At 50.1% G+C, this 23,789-nt stretch overlaps 1 protein-coding gene across 4 annotated transcripts in view; it reads right to left on the minus strand.

Moving 5' to 3' along the window:
- Positions 1-23,789, minus strand: part of LOC119432389 (WASH complex subunit 2) — a 545,737-nt gene that overhangs the window by 489,688 nt on the left and 32,260 nt on the right. For all 4 annotated transcript variants that reach the window (XM_049658605.1, XM_049658606.1, XM_037699556.2 and 1 more), the window contains exons 4-5: positions 8,024-8,095; positions 7,913-7,957 (exon numbers count right to left, since the gene is read on the minus strand). In XM_049658605.1, coding sequence (XP_049514562.1) covers positions 7,913-7,957; positions 8,024-8,095 — 117 coding nt within the window. The remainder of the gene's footprint in view (positions 1-7,912; positions 7,958-8,023; positions 8,096-23,789) is intronic.

Consider the following 23,789-nt stretch of genomic DNA (forward strand, 5'->3'; position numbering starts at 1 on the left):
ATGATAGCATATCGGGTGGCGTTAATCAGTTGCGACGGCTACCCATTTGTTCCCCAAAGATGACATGGGAAAGGGGCCAAGGAGGTCTAATCCAACATGAAAGAACGGTTCCACAGGGACGGTGATCGGCTGGAGATGACCGGCAGGTAGCACCTGAGGTGTTTTCCGACACTGGCAGGGATCACAGGCAGCAACATAGCGTCGGACGGAGCGAGCGAGACCAGGCCAATAGAAGCGGCGCCGGACGCGGTCGTACAAGCGGGTTACCCCAAGATGTCCTGCAGTGGGTGCGTCATGCATCTCAAAGAGCACAGTCCGTTGTAGATGTTTTGGCACGACAAGAAGAAGATCAGATCCATCAGATCCATCAGGGAGGAAGTTCCTACGGTACAGAATGCCGCCTTGGAGAACATATTGCCGAACGGAGGCGTCGGTAGGTGTAGAGCGCAGACGCTCGACGAGTGCTCGCAGCAATAGATCCCGGTACTGCTCATCGGCGATGTTAGCGAAGGCAGCCACAGAGAAAATACCGCTGGCGGTACTACTGTCGGCGGCGTCAGGCTCGTCTACCGGGTAGCGAGACAGGCAGTCAGCGTCCTTGTGTAGTCGGCCGGATTTGTAGGTAACAGTATACGAATATTCTTGGAGGCGTAAAGCACAGCGACCAAGTCTTCCTGTAGGATCTTTCAGTGAGCATAACCAGCAAAGCGCGTGATGGTCTGTGACAACGGAAAAGGGCCGGCCATATAAGTATGGGCGAACTTCACAACCGCCCAAACTAGGGCCAGACACTCACGCTCAGTGATGGAATAGTTGCGCTCAGAGGGTGAAAGGAGCCTGCTGGCATAAGCGATAACACGGTCGTTGCCGCGCTGGCGTTGTGCTAGTACTGCGCCAATTCCGTGGCCGCTGGCATCAGTACGGACTTCAGTAGGCGCAGAAGGATCGAAATGGGTCAGAACGGGAGGCGTTGTGAAGAGGTCGATTAGATGCGAGAACGCAGAGGCCTCGTTATCGCCCCACTGGAAAGGGGTGTCTTTTTTCAAAAGCTCGGTTAGTGGTAGTGCTATGGCCACGAAATTTTTCACGAAACGGCGGAAGTACGAACAAAGGCCGACGAAGCTGCGCACATCTTTGACACATTTCGGAACAGGGAAGTGCGTAACAGCATGGATCTTGCCTGGGTCCGGTTGCACTCCGTGCGCGTCAACGAGATGTCCAAGGACAGTAATCTGGCGACAGTCAAATTGGCACTTCGATGCGTTGAGTTGTAGACCGGCTCAACGAAAAACGTCCAGGACTGCTGAGAGGCGCTCGAGGTGCGTAGCGAACATTGGAGAGAATACTATAACGTCATCTAAGTACCACAGGCATGTGGACCACTTGAAACCATGAAGAAGGGAGTCCACCATGCGTTCAAAAGTGGCAGGAGCGTTACATAGACCGAACGGCATCACTTTGAATTGATAAAGACCGTCGGGTGCTACAAAAGCAGTCTTCTCGGGGTCTAGATTGTCCACGGCAATCTGCCAGTAGCCGGAGCGAAGGTCAATAGAGGAGAAATAGCAAGCAACGTGGAGGCAGTCAAGGGCGTCATCAATCCGAGGTAGGGGATACACGTCCTTTTTGGTAACCCTGTTCAGGTGCCGATAATCTACGCAAAAGCGCCATGAGCCATCCTTCTTTTTTACCAGTACAACAGGTGATGCCCATGCACTGCACGACGGTTCAATAATGTTCTTGGCAAGCATTTTGCGAACTTCTGCATGAATAACTTGACGCTCAGCAGGGGACACTCGATACGGGCGACGATGAATAGGAGGGGCATCGCCGGTATTAATCCGATGTTTAACAGCTGTAGTTTGGGCAGAGGGATGATCGTTAAAGTAAAAAATATCGTGGTAGGAAAACAGAACGCGGTAGAGCTCACGAGCGTGCTCGGACGGCATGTCGGGCGCAATCATTTTCTGTAACTCGGGGAAGGTACAAGTTGCCGACTGCGATGGTAGAGGAGGATCGGCTGAATTGTCGTCTACTGCAATACATGCTACTGAGTGATCTTCGAATGAGCAATGCTGGGCCAGAGACATCCTGCGTGGCAGCACTTGTGTCGTCAAGCCAAAATTGACCACTGGCAGGCAGACGCAATTCGCCGTAACAGATAAAACTGTATGAGGCACTGTGATCCTGCGTGTAAGGAGACCGTCTTGCATGGGAGCCGCGATGTAGTGACCGTCGGGCACTGGTGGGGATGACACTAAGTCAACGTAAGTCAGTGCCGAAGGAGGCAAGCGAACGAAGTCGACGAAACTGAGGTGACTAGGGTGTGGTTCAGAGGGATCCAGAACAGGCAGGTCAAGGTGGAGAGTACTGGCGGAACAGTCGATGAGAGCAGAATGTGCAGAGAGGAAGTCCAAGCCAAGGATGATGTCGTGGGGACAGTGCGCGATGACTGAATAGCACGATAGTGGAGCGATCGGCGAAGGAGACGCGGGTGGCACACATACCAATTACGTGGGCTGTTCTGCCATCGGCGACACGGACAACAGGCGTCGTGGCGGGTGTGAGTATTTTCTTCAGCCGGTTACGAAGGTCAGCGCTCATTACGAATAAATGCGCCCCAGTGTCTATAAGAGCAGACACAGAAACACCGTCGACTTGCACGTCAAGAAGGTTCAGATGAGTGGGCAACGTCAGTAGAGGATTTGGCGGCGTAGGGAGCAATGCAGCGTCACCTCAAGGCGCTGCATCGTCTAGTTTTCCGGCTGGGAGCGGCGGCCGAAGGGAGTCGGCGAATAGGAGCGACGGGGCTGAGGAGAGCGATATTGTCGTCGTTGGGGCGAAGGCGAACGAGAATAGGGGCGTGTCGGGGCAGGAGAATCATTGGCGTTATTATCGGAGCGTGCGGCATAGGGTCGAGAAGGGCCACCTGGGCGAGAGTAGGCAGTATAAGTAGACCGGGTTGGGGAACGCCAGCGACTGCGACAGTGGCGAGAAATGTGGCCGATTCGACGGCAGTGAAAACAAATGGGCTTGTCGTCAACAGTGCGCCATTCAGATGGGTTGCGGAAACGTGGTGGGTAATAAGATGTGGGACGGGGCGGAATCGAAGAAGCCGGGTGGGTATCAGGGCGATACGCCGAGCAGACGGTGTGAAGTCCCATGTTCGCGAACTCCTGGCAGACAACTTCCTGGATCAGGGAAACCGTGACTGCAGGGGCGTTGGAGGAGCAGGAGTCGAAGGCAGCGGGATAGGCAGCCTTAATCTCACGCCGGACGATCCTGGTAACATCACCAGTGGTGTTGGGACGAGGAGCGTCAGCACAGGAAGATGTCGCTGGGGTGTTGGGCACACGGGCAAACTGCTGGTCGATACGTCGGCTTTTAGCGAGTTCCAGGCGGCGACACTCTTTTATAACTGCATCCACCGTCGCCACGTTGTTGAATACGAGCAAGTTGAAGGCGTCATCGGCAATGCCTTTGAGGATGTGTAAAACTTTGTCTGGCCCCGTCATGTGTGCATCAACTTTGCGGCACAGAGCCAAGACATCCTGAATGTACGTGACGTAGGGCTCTATTGACGTCTGCACACGGCCGGATAACGCCCTCTGCGCGGCAAGTTGGTGACCGTAGGGGTTGCCGAACAAGTCTCGGAGCTTTTGCTTAAGCGAATCCCAACTGGTGACTTCATCTTCGTGTGTCCGAAACCAAACTCGAGGCATGCCACCGAGGTAAAAGAGTGCATTGGCGAGCATGAAAGTAAAGTCCCACTGGTTATTGCGGCTGACGTGTTCGTACAGGCTGATCCATTCCTCGACGTCTTCCCCATCTTTGCCGGAGAATACACCAGGATCGCGGGGAGCGGGGAGAGCGATGTAGGTCATCGAAAAGGCAGCAGGTATCGGAGCCGGCTGAGTCGAGCTGTCGTCGCCGGGAGCCATGACAGAAGGCTCGACGTACCGTCCACTGCGAAGCTCCGTGACGAGGTACAGGGAACGTCCACCTCCAATAGATATGTGACATAGGAAGACGCAGACGAAAAGCTATATAGTACAACTACATTTACAAGGAAATGCGCCGCACTTGGCCAAGAGGCAACAGCCCGCGCTAGCCTCTAATCTTCGCCATCGTCTCTGCTCAACTCTTCGTCAAGGAAAATACTGTTCCGTAGCAATATTGTGATTTTGGAACATAAAACAGCAGAATGGAATTTGATTTTTTAAACTCGCAACGCATTCGAATGAGAATGTCAAGTAATATAATGAATTTCTCGTGAGCACGCACACTTTCGCTTTCATTCTTTTTAGCGTAAGCTAAAGTGACTGTCAACTTTTTGAACAAGGCAACAAACATCAGCTGGGAATCACATTTCAAAAGCCAAAGTTACAAAAGACGCGCTTTTTTGTTTGCTACAGCCATCCTTTCCTTGCTTTCTAATCCATGGTTAAAATCTCGGGAGAAAAAGTGCATTCTTGTCACAAATTGCAGCGGGAGCACACGCCGCACGAGCTGCGTCGATAGATCTCGCTAGGACTCGCAGGGATTGCGATCACTACGCAACAAAGTTGAACGCAATGTTACTAGATTTGTTGATGATGATGATGATATTTCGTGTTTTGTGGCACAAGCGCCAAGTGTAGCCAAAGAGCGCCAAGACAATGAATGGTATGTTTGCTATGATCAGTGAGTTCCGATGACAGGATGCAATGCGGCTGTCAAGGGGCCTAAGAACAAATCGCGGTATAGAAGCGTAAAACATATATCGGATAGAATTATGGCAGTGACGTGTGGAATGATTAATGGGTAGTGAATGGATGAGAAATGGTCGCGGAGTATAAAAGTAGCACGACGCCTACCGGAGGCTTTTGTAGAGAAAGACCAGGACGCACGTGCTTTCTTTAATAAAATACCGCAGCAGCACCTTCTCCAGAGAGGCCATGCTACAAGTCACCTGGATATATAACACAAAAGTTAGGTATATCCTTTAAAAATGTGATAAGGGATTGGTATTTAAATAGAGGTTCATTGCCCAAAAAAATACAGGGATGCAATGGTAGATTCTGCCATGATGGTAATGGAAAATGTCTTTTCCTCTGAGGCTCCAGTTCAGGGCATTGCAGGAGGACGTGAAGTACACTGAGTGGCTCGCCACATTCATCACAGACAGGCGGATCGCCACCGGACAATAAGTATGCGTGCGTACTGTATGTGTGTCCTCTTCTGAGTCTGCGAAGTGTAACCTGTGTGCAGCGTGTCATCGATTCTGGTGGTCAATGAGTGAGATGAGGCTTGATAGTGTGTAATTTGTTGCTCGTTTCTCTGTCCCACAGACGTTGCCAGCAGGCTGCTAGATTTGTTGAAGGCAACAACAAAAAAAAAAAAAACACCCGGCACAAGACCACATCTGCGTTGACTTCGCCACCATGGCGGCCAAGAAGCTATAGGCACCGCCGACACCGGCTGACACCTCCATTACCGCCGTCAAACCGGTCAAACGGCGACAAGCGCGCCCCCGCTCGGCAGTACAAGGAATGGTGACATCCGCAGCGCCGGAGTTTGCAAACTGAAAGAGGTAATCTAGTAACGTTGACGGCGACCGTGTTGCATGTTTGCTTCGCGCGCGGCGTCCTGTTGGCGAACGGAGTCGAAACATGCCAGGCGTCGAAACGTGCCGACTTGCCCGCGGGAAACAGATAATGGTATTCTAAGCCACGTGCCAGTGCATGCAGCCGTGGCGTAATGGTTTCAATGTCGGGCTTCTGCACTAGAGGTTGTGGGTTCAAATCCTACTGTCCGACACTTTTATTGATGTTTATTTTATTATTTATTAAACTACTTCGTTAAAAATGACGAGTTTACAAAGTCGCAAAGCCGCCTACACTTGGTTCTTCATTTTATGGCTACACCACATTGGACCCTCCGCTGTGCTGTGACTACTGAAGCACTCCCTGTCGGCACTCGTTAGTGTCACAATGCAGTGCTTCGCTTCACCGCTCCTAGATGGTGACTATCACATCTGTTACATCCGTTGCTAGAAATTAGTTGTGAAGCCCGAGATAAAACACCTTCATGTTAAAAATGGCTGCAGATTAGCTCAGCTAACCCTGGATATGCAAAGCAAAAGCTTGGTTTGGCCTGGTAACGCAAGTCTTAGTTTCACTTGGTTAACCTTTGATTTAGGTGTAATTATACTTGGGTATACACTCATTGTTAAGCCAGGTATAAATTACAAGCCGACAAGTCCAAGTGTATTGTTCGGCTCGCTCTTCCTCAGTCTCAGATGCTAGCTTCGTGCGCTTGGAATTCCGAACCCTCTCCAGTGAAGCAGCTCGCTGGGCGATATTCGCGGGGTGGTCAGACGCCGCCTGCCGACGACAGCTCAAAGCCTCCCGCTCCCACGCAATGCTCAGAGAAGAAGGCCTGGCCTCGCTTTCATCCTGCTCTCGCGTTCAATATAGCGTGAGGGCCTCGAAAGCCCTCACACTAGAATCGGCACGTCTACGGCGAGCCCTTTCCCGAGCGCGTTCACGGCGGCGTTGCTCGAACGCATTAGGACACGTCAGTTGCTCATGAATGGCGCATACCCCCTTAAGCAAGGGCTCATACCCCCGTAAACGCTGCGTCCCTATTACGACGACAGAAAAGAAGCGAAATTCTACGCTGGAATTATTAACAGCAATGCAGCCAGCAAACGACGATGATGAATGCAGGAGCAGGATGAGAGCGAGCGCGACGCTCCTCTTAGCCAGGCGCGCGGCGAGTCACGTGGTCAGGTGGCGACACAGCTGCGGAGAGCACATGCGCCAAGCCGGCGGCGGTGGCAGAGCTTGGCCCGGCAAGTCATGTGATGCGTTGCCAAGGCTTCGGCACAGCTGCAGTCAAATTGCTGGCGACGGCGAAACTCGGCTCGACTAGGTTAGTATAACTTTCGCCTTAAAACTTTTTTGTGGGCTGCCATTCTCGAAATTCTGAGGAATAACTTTGTCAAGAATGTAAGACCTGGTCTGTGCAACTTTATTGATAGAATGGTGCGGCAATATTCTCACATGTAACTGATGCCCACACTTGGCAACTGCCCACACAAGAGCAAGGCACTCGGGCTCTGTGATTGAATAATTGCGCTCGGCGGGTGATAGAAGTCGGCTGGCATAGAATATAACGCAATCATGTCCACATTGGCGTTGTACTAACACTGTCATGCAATGTCCACCAAAGAATGTTACATGTAGCTGATGCCCAAGGCTATTTACAATTTATTTACATGGAAGCCAATGGAGGCTAAGATGGCGACGCTATATTAAGCGGGAACATGTCTTCCTCCTCTTCAGTGCAGCCACACTATGGTGGCTGTTCCGTGTCAATATAACCCACATATACCGCATGTCATATAACATGGCATGGCATATAGCCCACATATACGGAACCTCAGGCTGACAGCCATGACAAAAATTCGCTTCAAGTGTCCATATAATTGCTATCGCAATAAAATGCACAAAGAAGAGAGCATGAGCTAGGGCAAGCTATGAGTCAATAGCGTGTGTGTACTTCCCTGATCCCTTCACATTTTTATTGACAATAACGAAATCTGACACATTTTATTCTACTCTTTCAGAAAGCATAACTATGTCACATTTGTGTTGTGAGGCTTCTAAAAATTCCACAAATCAACAAGTTATCTCAAGTAGCCTGCTGATTAATGGCCTCATGATAAACTCTGCCTGCAGGATTTCAGCCTTGTGGCATACAATACAGAACCTAGATGGCAGCTCAACTCTTTGCCAGGAAGTGAATTTGAAGACACTGGTGGAATGCGCCAGCATTCATGCGTGTTATAATAGTTGATGCATTTTCCCTGGGCTCCAGGGGAGCTAGAAGTTGCACCAAAGAAATTGCAGGGAGGAAAAGAGCCTACCTGTGCATCCCTTGGCTCAGCCTTGACCTCCTCATCGTAGACACGCTGCATAAGAAAAATCAGCTCGCATCAAGTGGGCAGCACTGGAGGTCTCGAATACAACCAACTCACGTTTTCAACAAACTGCAGGCTGCTCAGGTGACCGAAGTCGTTGATGACATTCTGCACCTTGACACCCGAAATCTGCATGGAAGTTTTGATACAACTGCTATGTGGAGACAGTACGGATATGCATGCTCCAAATGCATGTCACGCATTTTGCTTCACAGCTCTTAAATCCAAGCCTCATGCAGGCAAGGCAAGATTGGGTCCCTAATGCTGCTACATTTTCTTCAACCATTTAAGGAGCTTTTTCAATGCTCACACCTGTTTTTTTTCAGCAGCCAGGCAAACAACATAGTCATTTCAACCTTCATGTAGCAAACCGTTCGAGCATACAAATTTCCCTACAGAGGTACGCAGATGGCACGTTTCTTGCATACAGGCAGCTGCTGCCTTGGCAGAGTTACGCGACTACTTAAGAAAAAGATTAAGCTCTGAGAACTACAAGTTTTCTGTTTAAACACATGCAATACACAAATAGTTGTGCCAAGTTACTATTGTCACGTAGTAGTGATGCTGAAGAAAACAGTCTCAAAACTGTGAATGACAAAACAAACTTTATTGGGCGAACCTGTGCGCACAAAAGTAAGTTGCACTTGAAGCACAACGATAAGACGCGAACACAGTCGGCGATCGGCGAAATCTTATCAGCGGTGAAATGAGTCGGCTTTTATACATGAGTCATCGAAGGTTCGAGATTAATCCCTGGTACCCGCGTGTCTTCCAGAAAGTTCTGGACAATTCGCGTCGCTCATACAATCAGATTACATGAGCGTCGGTGACAAGAGACAACGGATAGAAGCATCGATAACAAGCATAGAGAAACTTCCATTACACGCAGGCGCGTCCTGTGCCTAGCGATAACGTTTATCATTTGTTAGCTGGTAAAAAGCGGTGACCAGTGAAAGATTAACATGTACAGTATAGACCACTCATAACGTAACCGTTTATAGTGCAGAACTGGCTACAATGCGGCCTTTTCCGACTCCCGTTCAACCTGCCATAGAACTCCACGTATACGCATACCGCTTACAGTGCAGCCGCGCGAGACGAAATACTGGTTATAATGCTGCTTCCACAGAAAAATCTCGCCGACAAGGGCGGCAGGGAGTACGCTTCTCAACAAGTGCGTGCTCCCGGCCAGCGTATGCATTATTCAATGCAATCAAACTCTTGTTAATTTGGACTTATTTGGCCGCACATCAGTTAATTCGGACTACTTTCAAGCTCGGTTAGCGAGGAGCGCCGCAAATGTGCAACGCAAAAGAGCAAGAACGATGCTAGTGTCCAACCGAAACGAAGCGGCGGAGTCCGCATCGCCACAGCCATCAGTTGAAATCGTACGTGAATCGCAGCAACGCCTGAACGTTTCGAGCCTATTTGTGTCGTTAAAGCCTGTATTCTTGCGTTTACAGCCGCGCATAACACCGCGTTGGCCGCGGGCTTTCGTAACTGCGTAGTCGTCATCCACGATCACGTCGATAGCGGCCTCGGTTTTCTCCGCAGCGGTTGCAGCGAACTGTAGTTTCATTTTTACTCAGTACGTGCATCGGCCGCGTGCCTAAAAACTGCATAGTCGCCATCGATCGCATAGCGACCGTGGTTTTGACTGCCCCCCAGTTGTTGCAATGAATGGTAGTTAATTCGTCCAGACTCGGTGCGTGCGTTGGGCGCGTGCCTTCAGCACCGCAAAGTCGCCGTTCATAATCGCATCGATAGCGGTCACGGTTTTTTCCACAGCGATTGCGGCAAACAGATGTTTCGTTTTGACTCGGTGCAAAGCTGTCCAGCTTGAAGAGCTCCAGCTACATCACGCTAGTACATGCTTGGTCTACATGTTTTGCATACGTGCAGGGCTTGAAAATTGTTGTTTTGGTTATAGTGCGGTACCGCTTATAGTGTAGATATTCGCGACTCCGGCGACATACGTTATAAGCGGTCTACACTGTATACGTGTCACTATGACCCTTATTATTATAGACAACTTGAATTATTGACAATTTTTGCAGGCACCAAGCTTTTCAAAATGCATTTGCACCTTGTTCACATGCAAGCTCATTACCTGTACAGTGGACAGCGTGGCAAAGCATAAAGCCCGCAAAGTCCCCTATTTTTATTTCATCAGCATAATATCAACGTGGACAGGCCCTCCTCTAAATGAAAGGCCACTATCAGCATGACCACGGTGGCCAGCAACAACCATGTGATAGCTGCAGTGGTAGTTGAAGAACTCGTGCAGCAACGATTTGTGCAAGTTCCTGCACTGTGCCCGTGATTAGTTACATATTTAGCAATGCGTGACAAAGCCTTCAGAATGAATTCCAAAATATGAATGTTGTGTGAAAGATTTTCGGTTTTGCTTAGTATTTATTGACTGTTGCGATACAATGTTCAATCCCAACGTAATGTCTGTTATCCGTACTTAACGAATGCATTGTTGGTGTAGAAACAACTCATGAACTGGCGCTTTGACTGCCGTTGGACAAGTATAAAAGACAGCGCCTGCAAGGATCGAGGATCCCCGAACATTCTCACACAGCAGCGGCAGCGGACAGCACGCAGCAGCTCAACTGATCATACCACACTGCTTTTCGCAGATATGTTCCTGCCTTCATTCATGCTGCGTCTCCCCGTGTGGATGATAAGGTGCGACAGCCTGGGACATCACATGGCTATTTTTGGTGCTGTCACCGCCGTTGGACAAGTATAAAACACGGCGCCTGCAAGGTTCACAACATTATCGCACAGCAGCAGCAGTGGACAGCATGCAGCAGCTGAACTGATCATACCACACTGATCCCCGCAGGTTAGTCTCGCTTCAAGTTAGCTCATAGTTTGTTTTGCCCATGTCCCGTGTTGCTGATGTAGTGCGTAGGGTATTGGTGTCTAACAGGAGACCGACCACCGCGTGTTTGAGCTTAGCGAGCCAAAGGGCCGCGTAAGCCGTCGCCTCCAGCACCACTGCGCACGAGCTCAGGCCGCATAGGGCTACCGAGCAACACACGCAAGAACACAATATTGCCCTGAGTAATGGAAACCATTCATTTACTCCAGCAGCACCAGCACTGCACAAACGTCTGGGCGGCGGGGAACCAAAGGGGTCCCACACCAAGGGCAAAAATACAGGCATGGGCGCCTATAGCACGTCACTGGGAGAGCACAGGCTCAAGCTGGGACACGTCGCTAGCAAAAGTCCCGGCGGCTATGCTACTTGCTCTGGCGATAACCGATGGGTCAACTCACGAGAGCTTGGGCAATCTCCTTCGGCTTGGGCTTTCGACAAGTGCGGCTCGGCGTGGTTCGACCTCGCGCAAGCACTAGGCACCACTCTTCGGCTTAGCGTCAGGAAAGGATCAGCACAAGTACGTGTTCCCCGCACGGGCAAAGGCACCGTGCGCAAGCTCAAGTCCTAGTCACAAAGGTGTCGGTGGACGAGAGGAAGGCATGTATGTACCTTGCGCTGGTCCCCAAGATAAGAGAGCCACGCCATGGCCATGCTCAGCAACTAGTAGCCGATCACGGCCACGTAGTGAAGTCAGCGCCCCGCCCACACTGCAAACCACCGCGAGTGGAGCGCCACCGCTGGAACCGGTTGGGAGCGGGCGGGGATAGGCGGGGGACGGCTGAACAGGTGGAGGCCGAGCAATGGTGCCAGCGCATCCCTCAATCCCCACAAGTGACATCTACTTTCGAGTGTGTGTCTTGTCATAAGCCTGTAACAAATACCTCAATGTTCTTGGAATGTGTTTCGTATGAATATCATTACCATTTCCCGAAGTGCTGTGGCATCACAGCTTCCATTTTCCACAATAAGGGTGACTCCATTAAAACCACTTGGAATTGCCCAACTTGCGACCCAGCAATGATAATGGGCACTTTGAAGTCAAGTAACACCAAAATGTTAGACAATGATCGTAAGCTAAGGGAGCTGAATGACAAGTTCGTGTTGCTTCTCCCACAAGTATCTCATTTAAGGAATGAAAACTGTGAATGGAATTGATAAGTCAATTGAACTTCTCTCTGAGTAGTATTACATTACACTAAATAAGCTGAAAAAGCAAAATAGTGCAAATAGTGCTTTTTTGGTTCGAAGCGAATTCGAAGCAAATAGTAATTTTTCTCGAATAATTTCGAAGCAAATACTTCGAATAGTAGCAAGTAAAGAAAAAAAACGGCAAAGGGCTAAGGTCTGGGATTTATTCAAGGAAAGTAAACAACTTGATTATTTACAAAAACCTACGAATTTTCGTGCAGAAACACTAGCTGTTCCACATGCTGGGGTTTGAGGTGCTCCCTTCTGCAGCTTACAACGGCTCCTGCAATGGAAAAAAGCCTTTCACTTCTTGTCTGGGTGGCTGGTATCGAAAGATACCTATGGGCAGCTGCAACCAGGGTTGCAGCTGCCTGAATTGACTTATCCATTCCATTCACATTTTTCATTCCTTCAATGAGATACGTGTGGGAGAAGCAACACGAACTTGTCAAAGAACTTGGTACAGGTGGCTGCCCTTGCTTTTCCATCACACAAGGGGGTCTTCGGACCGGGAAAGAAGGGGGGCCTTCAAGTACCCAGCAACCTCATCCGAGATTGTCTGATGCTTGACTGACGATGTGCACGCGCACTGAAGCGTGTAAAAGCACTCCACACAGAGTCCCCTGATGGGTCTGCAGAGCAGGTGCTGCACTTGTTGCTGTACCGTGTTGATCAACTGGCACAGTCTCTTCTGCTGCCGTTGTACAATACAGTACCCATTGCTTTGTAGGTAGTTCAGCATAACAGACATAATTGTATCAAGGATCGACCAACATTGACAATGCGTGACATCTTGATATCAGAGAACCTCATCTTGATGCTACGCAAAAGGGTTGAGGCAAGCAATGCTGCCTCACCACCTTCGGAAACATGTTCAGCTAGAACCACCTCGGTACACTGTAACAGGGGAATGACTTGTGACAGCGTGGGATATCTGTCCCCAGACAGTTCAGTTGTGGCATGGTCAAGTGGCTTCAAGGCTTGCACTGCTGCATTCATAAGCTTCCACTCACTTGCGTTCAAGTTTGGAACTGCGTCAGATTCTGAAAGTTCTAAAGTGATGACAGTACGGAGCTTCACGAGCCTGGCCATCATGGCATGATCACTGTTCCATCGCGTCGGGACATCTTGTATAACCTCGAGAGGGTCCAGCTGCATGTTTCTCTGAATTTCCTAAAGCCGTCCTCAGGCCTTGGCACTCCACTTGTATCTAGCCACAATCGCTCTGGCTTTAGCAAAGAGCTGCAAAAACCCTGACACTTCTCTTTTAGCATTACTGACACACAACTGAAGGGTGTGTCTGAAACACTGCACACCATTCCAGGACGACCGCGCTACTGCAGAAGTTCCTTCCATTATCTGTAACGACAATGATCGGCACAGTATCGTGGGCTGGAAGTTCCCACTCCTCGATAACACCGGCGATAAATAGCGCCAGGTTTGCTGCAGTGTGAGAGTGTCATCTCCGTGCAAGCCAATGCATGCACGTGTTGCACGAAGTCACTGTCCATGACGTGACAATTTACACAAATGTAGCTGTCATTTACCCGCAATGTGGAACCATCAGTTGTGATTGAAAGCGACTCCACTCCGCTTGCAAAAATGTCCCCGAGCTTCTTTTTCACCTTCTCTTTGCTTGATGCGTAGAGGTCTGGAATAATGGCTCTCGAGAGCGTTGTCCGAGACGGCACGGCATAATCATACATAGCGAACTTCATCAAGTCAAGGAAACCTGGTTCTTTGACAGTGTTGTAGGGGTGCATACCACGAGCTACGAAGCGAGCTGTCATTTTTGTCATCTGTTGGGTTTTTGGGGCCGACGCTTTCATTTTCGGCTTGAAACTGTCGGCTATGGATGGCTGTTGACCACTTGCCTTGCTTGCCCCCTTGAGCTTGGATGGCCTTTCGCGTGCGTCCCGCTTCTCTTGGTAGTCTTTGTGCAAGTCCGGGTGTCTCCTTAAATGCATTGCTAGGGTTGTTGTACTTGTCGGGGTCTTCAGGACTGCCTTGCATTTCAGACATCGAGCTTCGGTTCCCGGTGGAATCTTTACAAAAAAGTTCCAACTCAGATTGCTGGCCACATGCCAGTCCCCCATGGTGCTCTCTGGAGTTGTCCAAGGCGGCTGGGATTGATCAAATGCCGGCGCGGCAGAGACAGAGTCGCCCACTAAACGCAATTGACCACACCACCACGCCGACGAGATGCGTTTTTGTACGCCTTTGTCCTGAATATAGTTCTATTTTTTTTGGCTTGGTTTGGATCGGGAAAAGCATTACTGAATCCAAAATCGAAACTTCCGAAAACGCCTTTTCCCTGCCGCGTGTGGCTATTCGTTCGAGCCGAATACTTTGAAATTTCCAAATAACAAAATTCGAATCGAAGTGAATATCGAATAGCGCATTATTCGTTCAACTTTGAGAATATCGAATATTCGCACAAGCCTACAAAATAGTGATGTGCTTGCCCTAAAGAAATGAGTCGGGGTCATCAAATCGGGTTCATGAACTGGTGGCAATGAAGTTGAGGGATCCAACTCAATTAGTACATGGTTTGGTTCTAGAAGAAAAGGAAAATTTTCTCTCAGAAATGAACAATCTCGCCTGGCAGCTTGAGCTGCCCGCCCTTGAAGAATCTGATTTAGATGCCATTCATAGCCTTGTGCCCATTGTGACTGCCTGATTTTGCCCTTATTCCTTGAAGGAAAAATGAATTCTGCACGCTCTCGCCTTTGGAACCCAGCATAAAGATTTAGGACAACTGAACGCCCATGAACAAATGACTTTCGTGGCTCGCTCGATCCAGAAGCCGCAAAAAACTATCAGTATGTGTGGCAGAAAATGGGCTCGTCTTTGTGCGGAAAGCTGAAGGCGAGAGAGTCATTCGGATCTGCAATGAGAGCAAACTTGATAAAATGATGTGACGTCATCGTTACAAGCACTACCAGTGCGCAATCACACTAGTTGCCATTAATTATGGCTCACCTGATCTCGACTTCATTTTGCAGTACTGCCTTCAAAGATAAGAATCCATCAAATTTTCTTTTGTGTTTTCGTCTAAAAGTGTGCAGTCTAACAAGTAAGGAAGAAGAATTGGACATGTTTCCTGCGTCGTTAGATAATTTTATTTCAGGTCATGGCCGCCATCTTACATGAAGTTCAGATTCGCCCACCACTCTCTCACTCAGTCATGTTATGAATAAAGTGAAAAAAATCTGCTCTTTGCCGTCACAGCATGCCCCGGTTGGCCCTCTTGAATCAGGTAATCCACTGTAATTGAGGAAAATCCCCTCCCCTTCTTTTCAGGACAAGTTGTGCCTGGCACCATTGTTGTTTTGTTGCTGCGTGTGGTGGCCTTCTCCCCACTGATACTTTCAACAATGGCTCGGTCACATCTTTCTCTATGTAAAATGGTCAGTGCTGATGATGTTGGCTATTAGTGGTTCCTCACTGCCAATTTTGACATGGCTGTCATGTGAGTGCGGGCCCCTGCTTCGAAAGCCGTCTCGGCAGATGGCCTGCAGACCAGTGCTCACTGCAGAACCTTGAGTGATGTTCATCGTCAACTATAGTTCTGCTTCTTTCTTTTCCTAGTGTATTTTATTTAATATTCTGCAAAGTACGGGCCCACTAAACGAAGGTTCTAGGCTTGAAATGGTCACTACTCCTTTGTGCCTATAAACAGATAGATACATAAAGAAAGAAAGAGAAATAAATTGCTACGGACCGCAGTGAGGCTACGTTCACACTTGGTCTCGAAGCAGGCGGAAGCGGCAAAAACTTCTAAAAATCCGCCCGCCTAGGCGGCGAAGCGGGCGGAAAACCCGGAGGAAAGCAAAATCGGTCTCGGACCGATTTTTTCGCCATGGCGAGGCAGAATCGGGGCGGAAAGCCATTCCGCTCGACCGGAAGCTCCACTAGCATGTAAACATCCGGTCGTAAAATTGTACATGGCACCAAAAGTGTAGGCTGCGATGGTGCTCGACGCGATCTAGATCCACCACTTTCTCTATGACAAGAGTGGTACTAAAACGTACTGTCAGCAATACTCGCGATAGTATTCAACGTCGCGCGACCGGAGGTGCAGCAACAAAGCCTTGGGGTGACCCAACTTCTCGCGCGTTTGCAAAGCTGAGCGAACCCACCACAGCCGCTTCTGAGGTGTCCGCTCCTTCCGTTTATTCATTGTCCATTTCTAGGAAACAAGTAGGTAGAAGTATAAAAAACAATTTCTTCGCCCACTTCTGTGGCAGAAAAAAGTTGGGCAAATTCTTTGTTGGCGCTCCGCAATTCTCCTCACACGGGCGCGGTATGTTGCAAAAGTCGCAGGGCGCTTTTTTTGTTGCGCGGTGGTTTTTTCGTCGCGACAATAGATTGGGAGCATAGGTCTCACGTAGGACGCGCAGGCTTCGGCGAGCCCCAACACAAGGGCCAGCCTGGGTTTTAGCTTTGGTGTACTGGAGGCACCGCCAATAATACGAAATGATGAAATGTTATTACAACCTGTAAATAAAAGCTATTAAAGAAATATAATCACGCCTAGGCACCAACCTTTGACTCAGCGCTACCATGCCCGTATGAGGAGAATTACGGAACGCCTACGAGGAATTTACCGAAGGTCGCAGATGACACGCAAAGTTGCGCGAAATGAACACTTTTGATGACGGGTGGGACAATGAATGAACATACCGCTCGAAATGGTGCAATAATGAGCGCCACCATGCCGACAAATGTACGCAGACTAGATGGATGTGGGCGAAAGCGGCAGCGGTGGCCGCGGCAATAGCAAAACAAGTGTGAACAACTTGTGCATGCGCAGAAGATTTTCCGGCCACTTTGGCCTTTCCGCCCGCTTGCCGCTTCCCGAGTGTGAACGTAGCCTAACTGTCTGGCACAGTCTGCTGACACCTGAACAGCGGTCAGCAGTGGAGGAGAAGTGGCGTTAAAAGAGTAGGGGTAAAGGTTAGTATAGAGTGACAACGAATTATTTACAGGAGAGCGACTAAGTAAAAAGAAAAAAGACCGTTTGCAGAGTGATTTCCATGAGAAAGTCTGTCACCGGCCCCGCATACCGCCAATGTTAGGTCACGTGAAACAGCCGGGTATTGAGGCCCGACTGTTTGAAGAAGTAGCAGCGCTTTTGTAAGCTACCCTAGTCCACGTGCATAGAAATTAGAGTTGTGGGCCCGGCTGACACCAGTTTTGTTTCGATCGCATGTGCCACGTTACCTGATGCCTATTTCCCGACGTTCAGAAGCCCCCCAGCACACTCGTTTCCATTACTTCTGTGCTAACAATACACAGAGCACCTACTGCACGCCTTGCAGAGCGCCAAAAAGGGTGCTTTTTACATACATGCACGACAGAAAGGCTTTGAGTGTAGCCAACTAAGGCCTCATCTATCCCAAAACAGATGTCTTTTTTTTCGCACTGTTTGCAAACTGCATGAACAAGAATAAGGATTAGGCTGGCGAACAAATGTTCCTAGGCCGTCAGCCATGTTTTGATGCCAGAGTACCGGCCGAAGCTATGCAGCGTTGATATGAGCTTAGTACATCAGAGACCACTTCCAGGAACGCTGACTGATGATAGCTCCGCCTGTCGTGGAATAGTTCAAATGTTCACCTTTCTTCAAGACGACATATATGCAATGAAAAAAAAAAGAACTGACGTCATCATGCTCAGTGGCCATGCAAACGCTGCGGTCACATTTTTGCGCACAGAAATTGCGCCTCACAATCAGCAAGTACCATGGAAGGATCATTAATACATACACGTGCTTTTTTTTAATAATATATGCCTCAAACTTTTTTAACCCAATAAAATTCAGTTGCGAGTCTGCACGCGCACTGTCCACTCATACTGGTAGCACCTACTGGAAATCTCATGTTTCAAAACTTCACTGGTCGTCGGAACACGTGAAATTTGGTTAGTAGCGCGCGGCTTGGAATGCTGCAGGTCACGCCGCCATCGGCACTTTTCACTGCAGACTGCAAGGCTCGCTCATTGTTTGCTGCAACCCCATCGTTCAACCGGCGTCGCATAGAATAGTCAAACATAGTACCCTGCCACACACATCGCACCTCACCCCCGTGGGGAAAGCAAGTTTCCAGATATTTTCGCCTCCTATTTTGCAGGCTCGTAGGCTATTGTGCCATTGTGCCAAGGAGAATTACAAATTGCTTTTGCCGCCTCCTATTTTGCAGGCTCGTAGGACAATACCTAGTCCTACGAGCCTGCAAAATAGGAGGCGGCAAAAGCAATTTGTAATTCTCCTTGGCACAATGGCACAATAGCCTGCTGGCTAGCTGGCATGCACTTGCGATGTACCGTGCACGGCGCTTTCCTTGTTTTTTTTTTTCTTCCTTTCTTTCTTTCATATTTGTCTCCCCGCAGCCACAAGTGAGCTCATGTAACACTACATTGAAGGTGTGGTTGCAGACACGTGTGCTTGAAGGAATGTGGGGTAGGCCCGGTGACTAGACTGAGCCACACACTCAAACCTGGAGAAAGAATTCCCTCCACGTTTTGCCCACTTTGTGATGTTTAGTGGCGCCACATTTTACAAATGTTGGAACTGACGTGAAACAGCTTGATATCTTTTTGCACAGATGGCACCTCCATCAAAAATCACTTGTGCAATTTATTTATTGAAAATCTTCCGTTTCAAGCACTGCTTAGCAAAACTCGTGAGGGCTAGTAATTACAAGATACTGTATGGCTCTAGTAATGTGCAACAATCATTGTGAATTAGCATGTACATGAAAAAGAACGTCAATTTACACGGACCTGGCCAGCAGAAAAATTTGCTAAATTCACTGCTCCCCTGTAAATTCCCTAATTAACATAAGACAATTTTCTCTTCACAGAATCCTATAGAAGGGCCTGCTGCTTGATTATTGAAATTTTCAGAGTTAGAGCTTGAATAGTTTTGTCCCTTATTTGGTAATGCATGACCAAGTATGGTCATAAATTGCCAATTTGAAGTAATAATAACTCGAACTGTTCATGAGAACACAAAATAATTTCTCTACACACAATTTCTCTGAATAGAAACCTTGTAGTATAACATTTCATTTAAAGGGACAGCAAATTTCATTTTGTTATGTTGAACATTTTTGCCAGAAACGCAGTACAACTGAGGCTAGTACAGCAAAAATGCCGTTTTTTGCTCACACTGTTTTGATTGCCGTCAGGTAACGCTTCAGGCTAGGCGATAAAACTAGATATCACTGGAAAGCGTAGAAAGTAAGCTTTCTAATGCATTACAGTTCACACTCGTCCAATGAGCGTAGGAAGCACAGTGCGTCCGCAAGCAATGACTAAAATGTTGAGCGTGTGCCACCGCAGTGGGACCGCCACCTTAATACTGTGGGGTCTCACACGTGCTCTTGGGACAAAGGAACGACAACACAGTAGAGCAAACAATCAAAAGGGTATTTATTGCACCTTTCATACACTAATACACACTAGCCAAATTAATACCAATAGAACACTCACATGGGCGCGCGACAAATCAAGGAAGTCCGACTCACCGCGACTGGATAGCGAGCGAATATGTTCGCCTCATGCTATGACACCATCGCCTAGACAAATCAAAGAAGTCCGACTCACCGCGACTGGATAGCGAGCGAATATGTTCGCCCCATGCTATGACACCATCGCCTAGTCGTTCATGTGTACGGTCACGCGAACAGTGGCGCGTTCGAACGATCCGTGTTCGTCCATACCGGTGTCCTGCTCTTAGGCTCACGAGACGGTTCCGCAAAGCGGGCCAGCGCACGCGCGCAGCGTTCGTGCATGTTGGTCACCGATCCCAAGCCAAAAAAAAAGCGCCTTCGACCTTTTTCTCCCAAGTCACCCCACCGCTCGGTGGCGTTAGCATCGCGACACTCGCGCAATCTCTTGCAATGCGCCGCAACCACTACGACCACCACTGGCGCTTAGCCACGCGAAGAAGCCGGATCACGGGAGATGCGAGCTATGCGGGGAAAACAACATCAGGGGACGCGTGAGAGTCACGCATCCCCACATCACATACTGCAGACACAAGGTCCAAGCAGGCTAGATATGAAAATACAAAATGCAATAACAAAAACTATCTGCTAACACGTTAGAAAACAACAAAGTGACATGTTATAACGCACAGTCTAAACAGTCCATATCATTAACGGTGCATGGGAAAAAGGAGTATCTGAATGACTCAGTTCTGGCAAAATACAGAGTTAGGGTATGCTGGCGGAGGTGTCAAGTATGCCAAGGGGCGTTACATACGGTGAAGGATAGAAGGCTAGCTTTTTATTGGTGGAGAAGTTGGTCACAAGTTCTTCCTACTTGTTTCAAGTGAGGGAATGTTATGGGAGTTCATTAGTTCTGATGGTGAGTCAAATGTAGAGAACTTGTCATACGCAAACCGGACAGCTTCGCATCGGAGCCACCCAGCTTAGATGCTGACACGAATACGCTCGCTGGCCTTCCATTGTCCCGAGCGCAGTTTAGTGCCCAAAGTGTCGCATCGGAGCCACCCCGCTTAGATGCTCGCTGGCCTCCCTTTGTCCCGAGCGTCGTTCACTACGCCATGTGCCGCATCGGAGCCATCCTGCCTAGATGCCGGCACGAAAACGCTCGCTGGCGCTCTTTTGTCCCGATCGCAGCAGAGTATCCCGTGTGCCGCTTCGGAGCCACCCTGCTTAGATGCCGGCACGAATACGCTCGCCGACCTTCCTTTGTCTCGAGCGTCGTTCACTGCGCCAGGTGCTGCGCCGGAGCCACACCGCTCTGCCGGTGCGTTTGCGGGCCTTTCCCTGCCCCGAGCACAGGCTGGTGCGCACCGGCGCCACCCTACTTAGGCGCTGGCGCAAACTCGCTCGCTGGCCTCGCTTTGTCCCAAGCGCAGTTTAGTGCCCAAAGTGCCACATCGGAGCCATCCCGCTTAGATGCTGGTGCGCATACGCTCGCTGGCCTACCTTTGTCCCGAGCGCCTTTCTCGGACGAATGCGTCGCGGTGCAGCCTCCCTGCCTCGCTGTTGGCACAAAACCGCTCACTGGGCTGTCCTTGTCCCGAGCGCAGCTCGGAGGCAATGTCGAGTGCAAGCCACCCCACTCAGCCAACAAAGTAGCCGTGCTTTCCGACTACCGCTTGCCTCATGCGCAGCCGAGCGACATTAGCGACGTGTGTGAGCCACCCCACTCAGCTGTCGATCCGTTCGCCGGTCGTGTGAAGCCTCATGCACCTGTCGGAGCAGCAACCCAGTTCTCCTCCATGCCGTTTACTGGCGCCTTAGGGTCAGGCGTGCATTTCGGATAACAGGCGCAGGTCTCGGACCGCCGCACCTGGCATGGAGCAAACGTCACTGCACACCGCAGCTTCTGCAAGTCCTGATGGAAGTGGCACGCTCGCAGCCTAGTGCTCTAAAGGCAGACCTTCAGTCCCCTCAGCCAGGCGTGCCGAGCAGCCTATGGGTACCTCTCCTAGAGTACAGCGGTTATTCAGACCGCATGAATGCTACGGAGTACCTCGAGGCACTGCACCGCTATCAACAGGCAATGCGGCTGGATGACAGCGCGATGCTAGGCACTGTATTGCCCGTCTCGCTAACAGCCCACGCGGCACAGTGGTACAGGCTTGTCGGCCACCAAGCTCGTTCAATGGTGGAGTTTAGGACGCTTTTCTGCAACGAATTCCTCCCTCCCGATTATGAGTGCCGCATGCGTCGTGAGCTAGAGCTTCGGACCCAACACCCCGACGAATCTCTGCTCGAGTATGTCAGGAGCTCTATCTCCTTGCTGACCCTTTGGCATCTGACGCTGAGAAGGTGGACCGCGCCATTCGTCAGGCCCACCCAACCTTCGGAGTGCCCGTTATCGTGACCTAAACAAGTTGGCCTCCAATGCGAAGCGGATTCAGGGCGACATACTGGCAGCGAAAGCCTCCTGCCCGCTACCACCGCCGTCTGCCTCTCTCGAACCTCATTACGCGTGGGCTGGTGGTGACTCGTCATCCCGTAATTCCCCAAAATACGCGGCTGCAATAGAGTACCGGGATGCGCGCGACCTTTCTGACTGTACTCTCGACCTGTACTCATACGCCCGGGCGTGCTGTTCTGCCCCGCACAGCCAACGAGAACGGGAAATCCGATCGTGGTGCCCCTTCGGCTAGCGAAGAAAAACCACCTAGTGCTCGAGACGCACCCAGGCCCCCCTCAATTGGGCCACGTCGTTGTCTCCTACCATTGTCATGAACGCAGCCATATTGCCCGAACATGCACTGCGTGCCGCCCAACAAAAGAGCCTCTCTCACCCAGACAGCTTGTATTGCTGTTGGCGCAGAGTGCGACACAGCTGGGGCACATTGGCTGGGGCTATTGCTGCGGGCACATTGGATACGTATATGCTTGACGCCGATGGAGTTCTCTTGCACTATATCCCATCTGAGGAGGCTCCCCAGGAGTCTTTCAAGGTGGTGATACCCCGCAGTCTAAGGAAAGCCACCCTGAGCTATTTCCACGACTCGCAGGTGGCCGGACATGCGAGTGGCCTCAAGACTTTCCAAAAGTTGTGCCGCTCCGCTACCTGGCCAGACATGAAGCATGACACTCTTCACTACGCCTGCTCATGCCGCGTGTGCCAATGTGTGAAGCCTCACGCCGGCCCCCCTGGGCTCATGCAGCCTTGTCGACAGCCAGCTACCCTGGCAACTCACGGCCTGTGACATTATGGGACCTTTTCCCAGAAGCCGGCGAGGCTACGTTTTTCTCCTGGCTGTCACAGATCACTTCACGAAATGGGTTGACTTTTTTCCCTTCGGAAGTTAACGGCACGGGCAATCTGGGCCAAGTTGACCGAGGTCTTTAACAGCTTCGGCTTTCCGGCGGAGCTGATAACGGACAATGCGTCCAACATCACGGCCAAGGTGTTCGTGGATGCGTATGCTGCCTTTGGCATTAAGCACCGCAAGACAACCACGTATCACCCACAGGTCAACCCGACAGAGTGGATAAAATGGAACCTCAAGCCCTTGCTCGCGGCCTTTGCCCAGCAACACAGGGATTGGGATGTCTGTCTTAACTAGATAGGCTGCTTCTAGCGGTCTACGATGAACCGTTCGACCAGGTAAATGCTCACTTTCCTTAACTTTGGGAGAGAGCTGCCAAACCCCATGGACTGCGTTCTGCAGCCCGGCAACAGGGCATGCGTGTCACCTTTACTCGCTTGGGAGGCGGAGAGTTGCGTACGTGCGCTACTCTCGATGGAGGAGAGACACGACTGGCGGCACATCAAATGAGGATTTAATATTTACAAGAACGGTAGAAGCACGCGGCACACAACACTAAAACCGTAACTCAAAACTAAAGGCACGCAAAACTAAAGACATAACTCAACGTAGATGCTTACTTACAACGTAGATGCGCTCGCGCCGTTCAGAACACTCCGCGAACTTCATCCTCTTTTTCGTATACCGCTGGCGACCTCTTACATGTGACAGTGCGCCACGAAAGCCGGCCTTTCCGGTTACGCGTCGGAACTGCGCTTACGGATGGACACGGCCCTTGACCTGTCCCGTTCCAACCTGGCAAAAGCGCGAGCTGGACAAAAGGTCCAATACGACCGGTCGCATCGGGACGAGCACTACGGTGTCGGCGATCTCGTCCTCAGATGCAACCATGTCTTTAATGACGCCGCCAAAAAGGCATCTCTGCCTCCATCTCTGCCTCCACGTGTTTAACGCCGCCTTTGCATCAGTTT

Source organism: Dermacentor silvarum, chromosome 11 (genome assembly GCF_013339745.2).
Source record: "Dermacentor silvarum isolate Dsil-2018 chromosome 11, BIME_Dsil_1.4, whole genome shotgun sequence".
In the NCBI taxonomy this organism is placed as follows: domain Eukaryota; kingdom Metazoa; phylum Arthropoda; class Arachnida; order Ixodida; family Ixodidae; genus Dermacentor; species Dermacentor silvarum.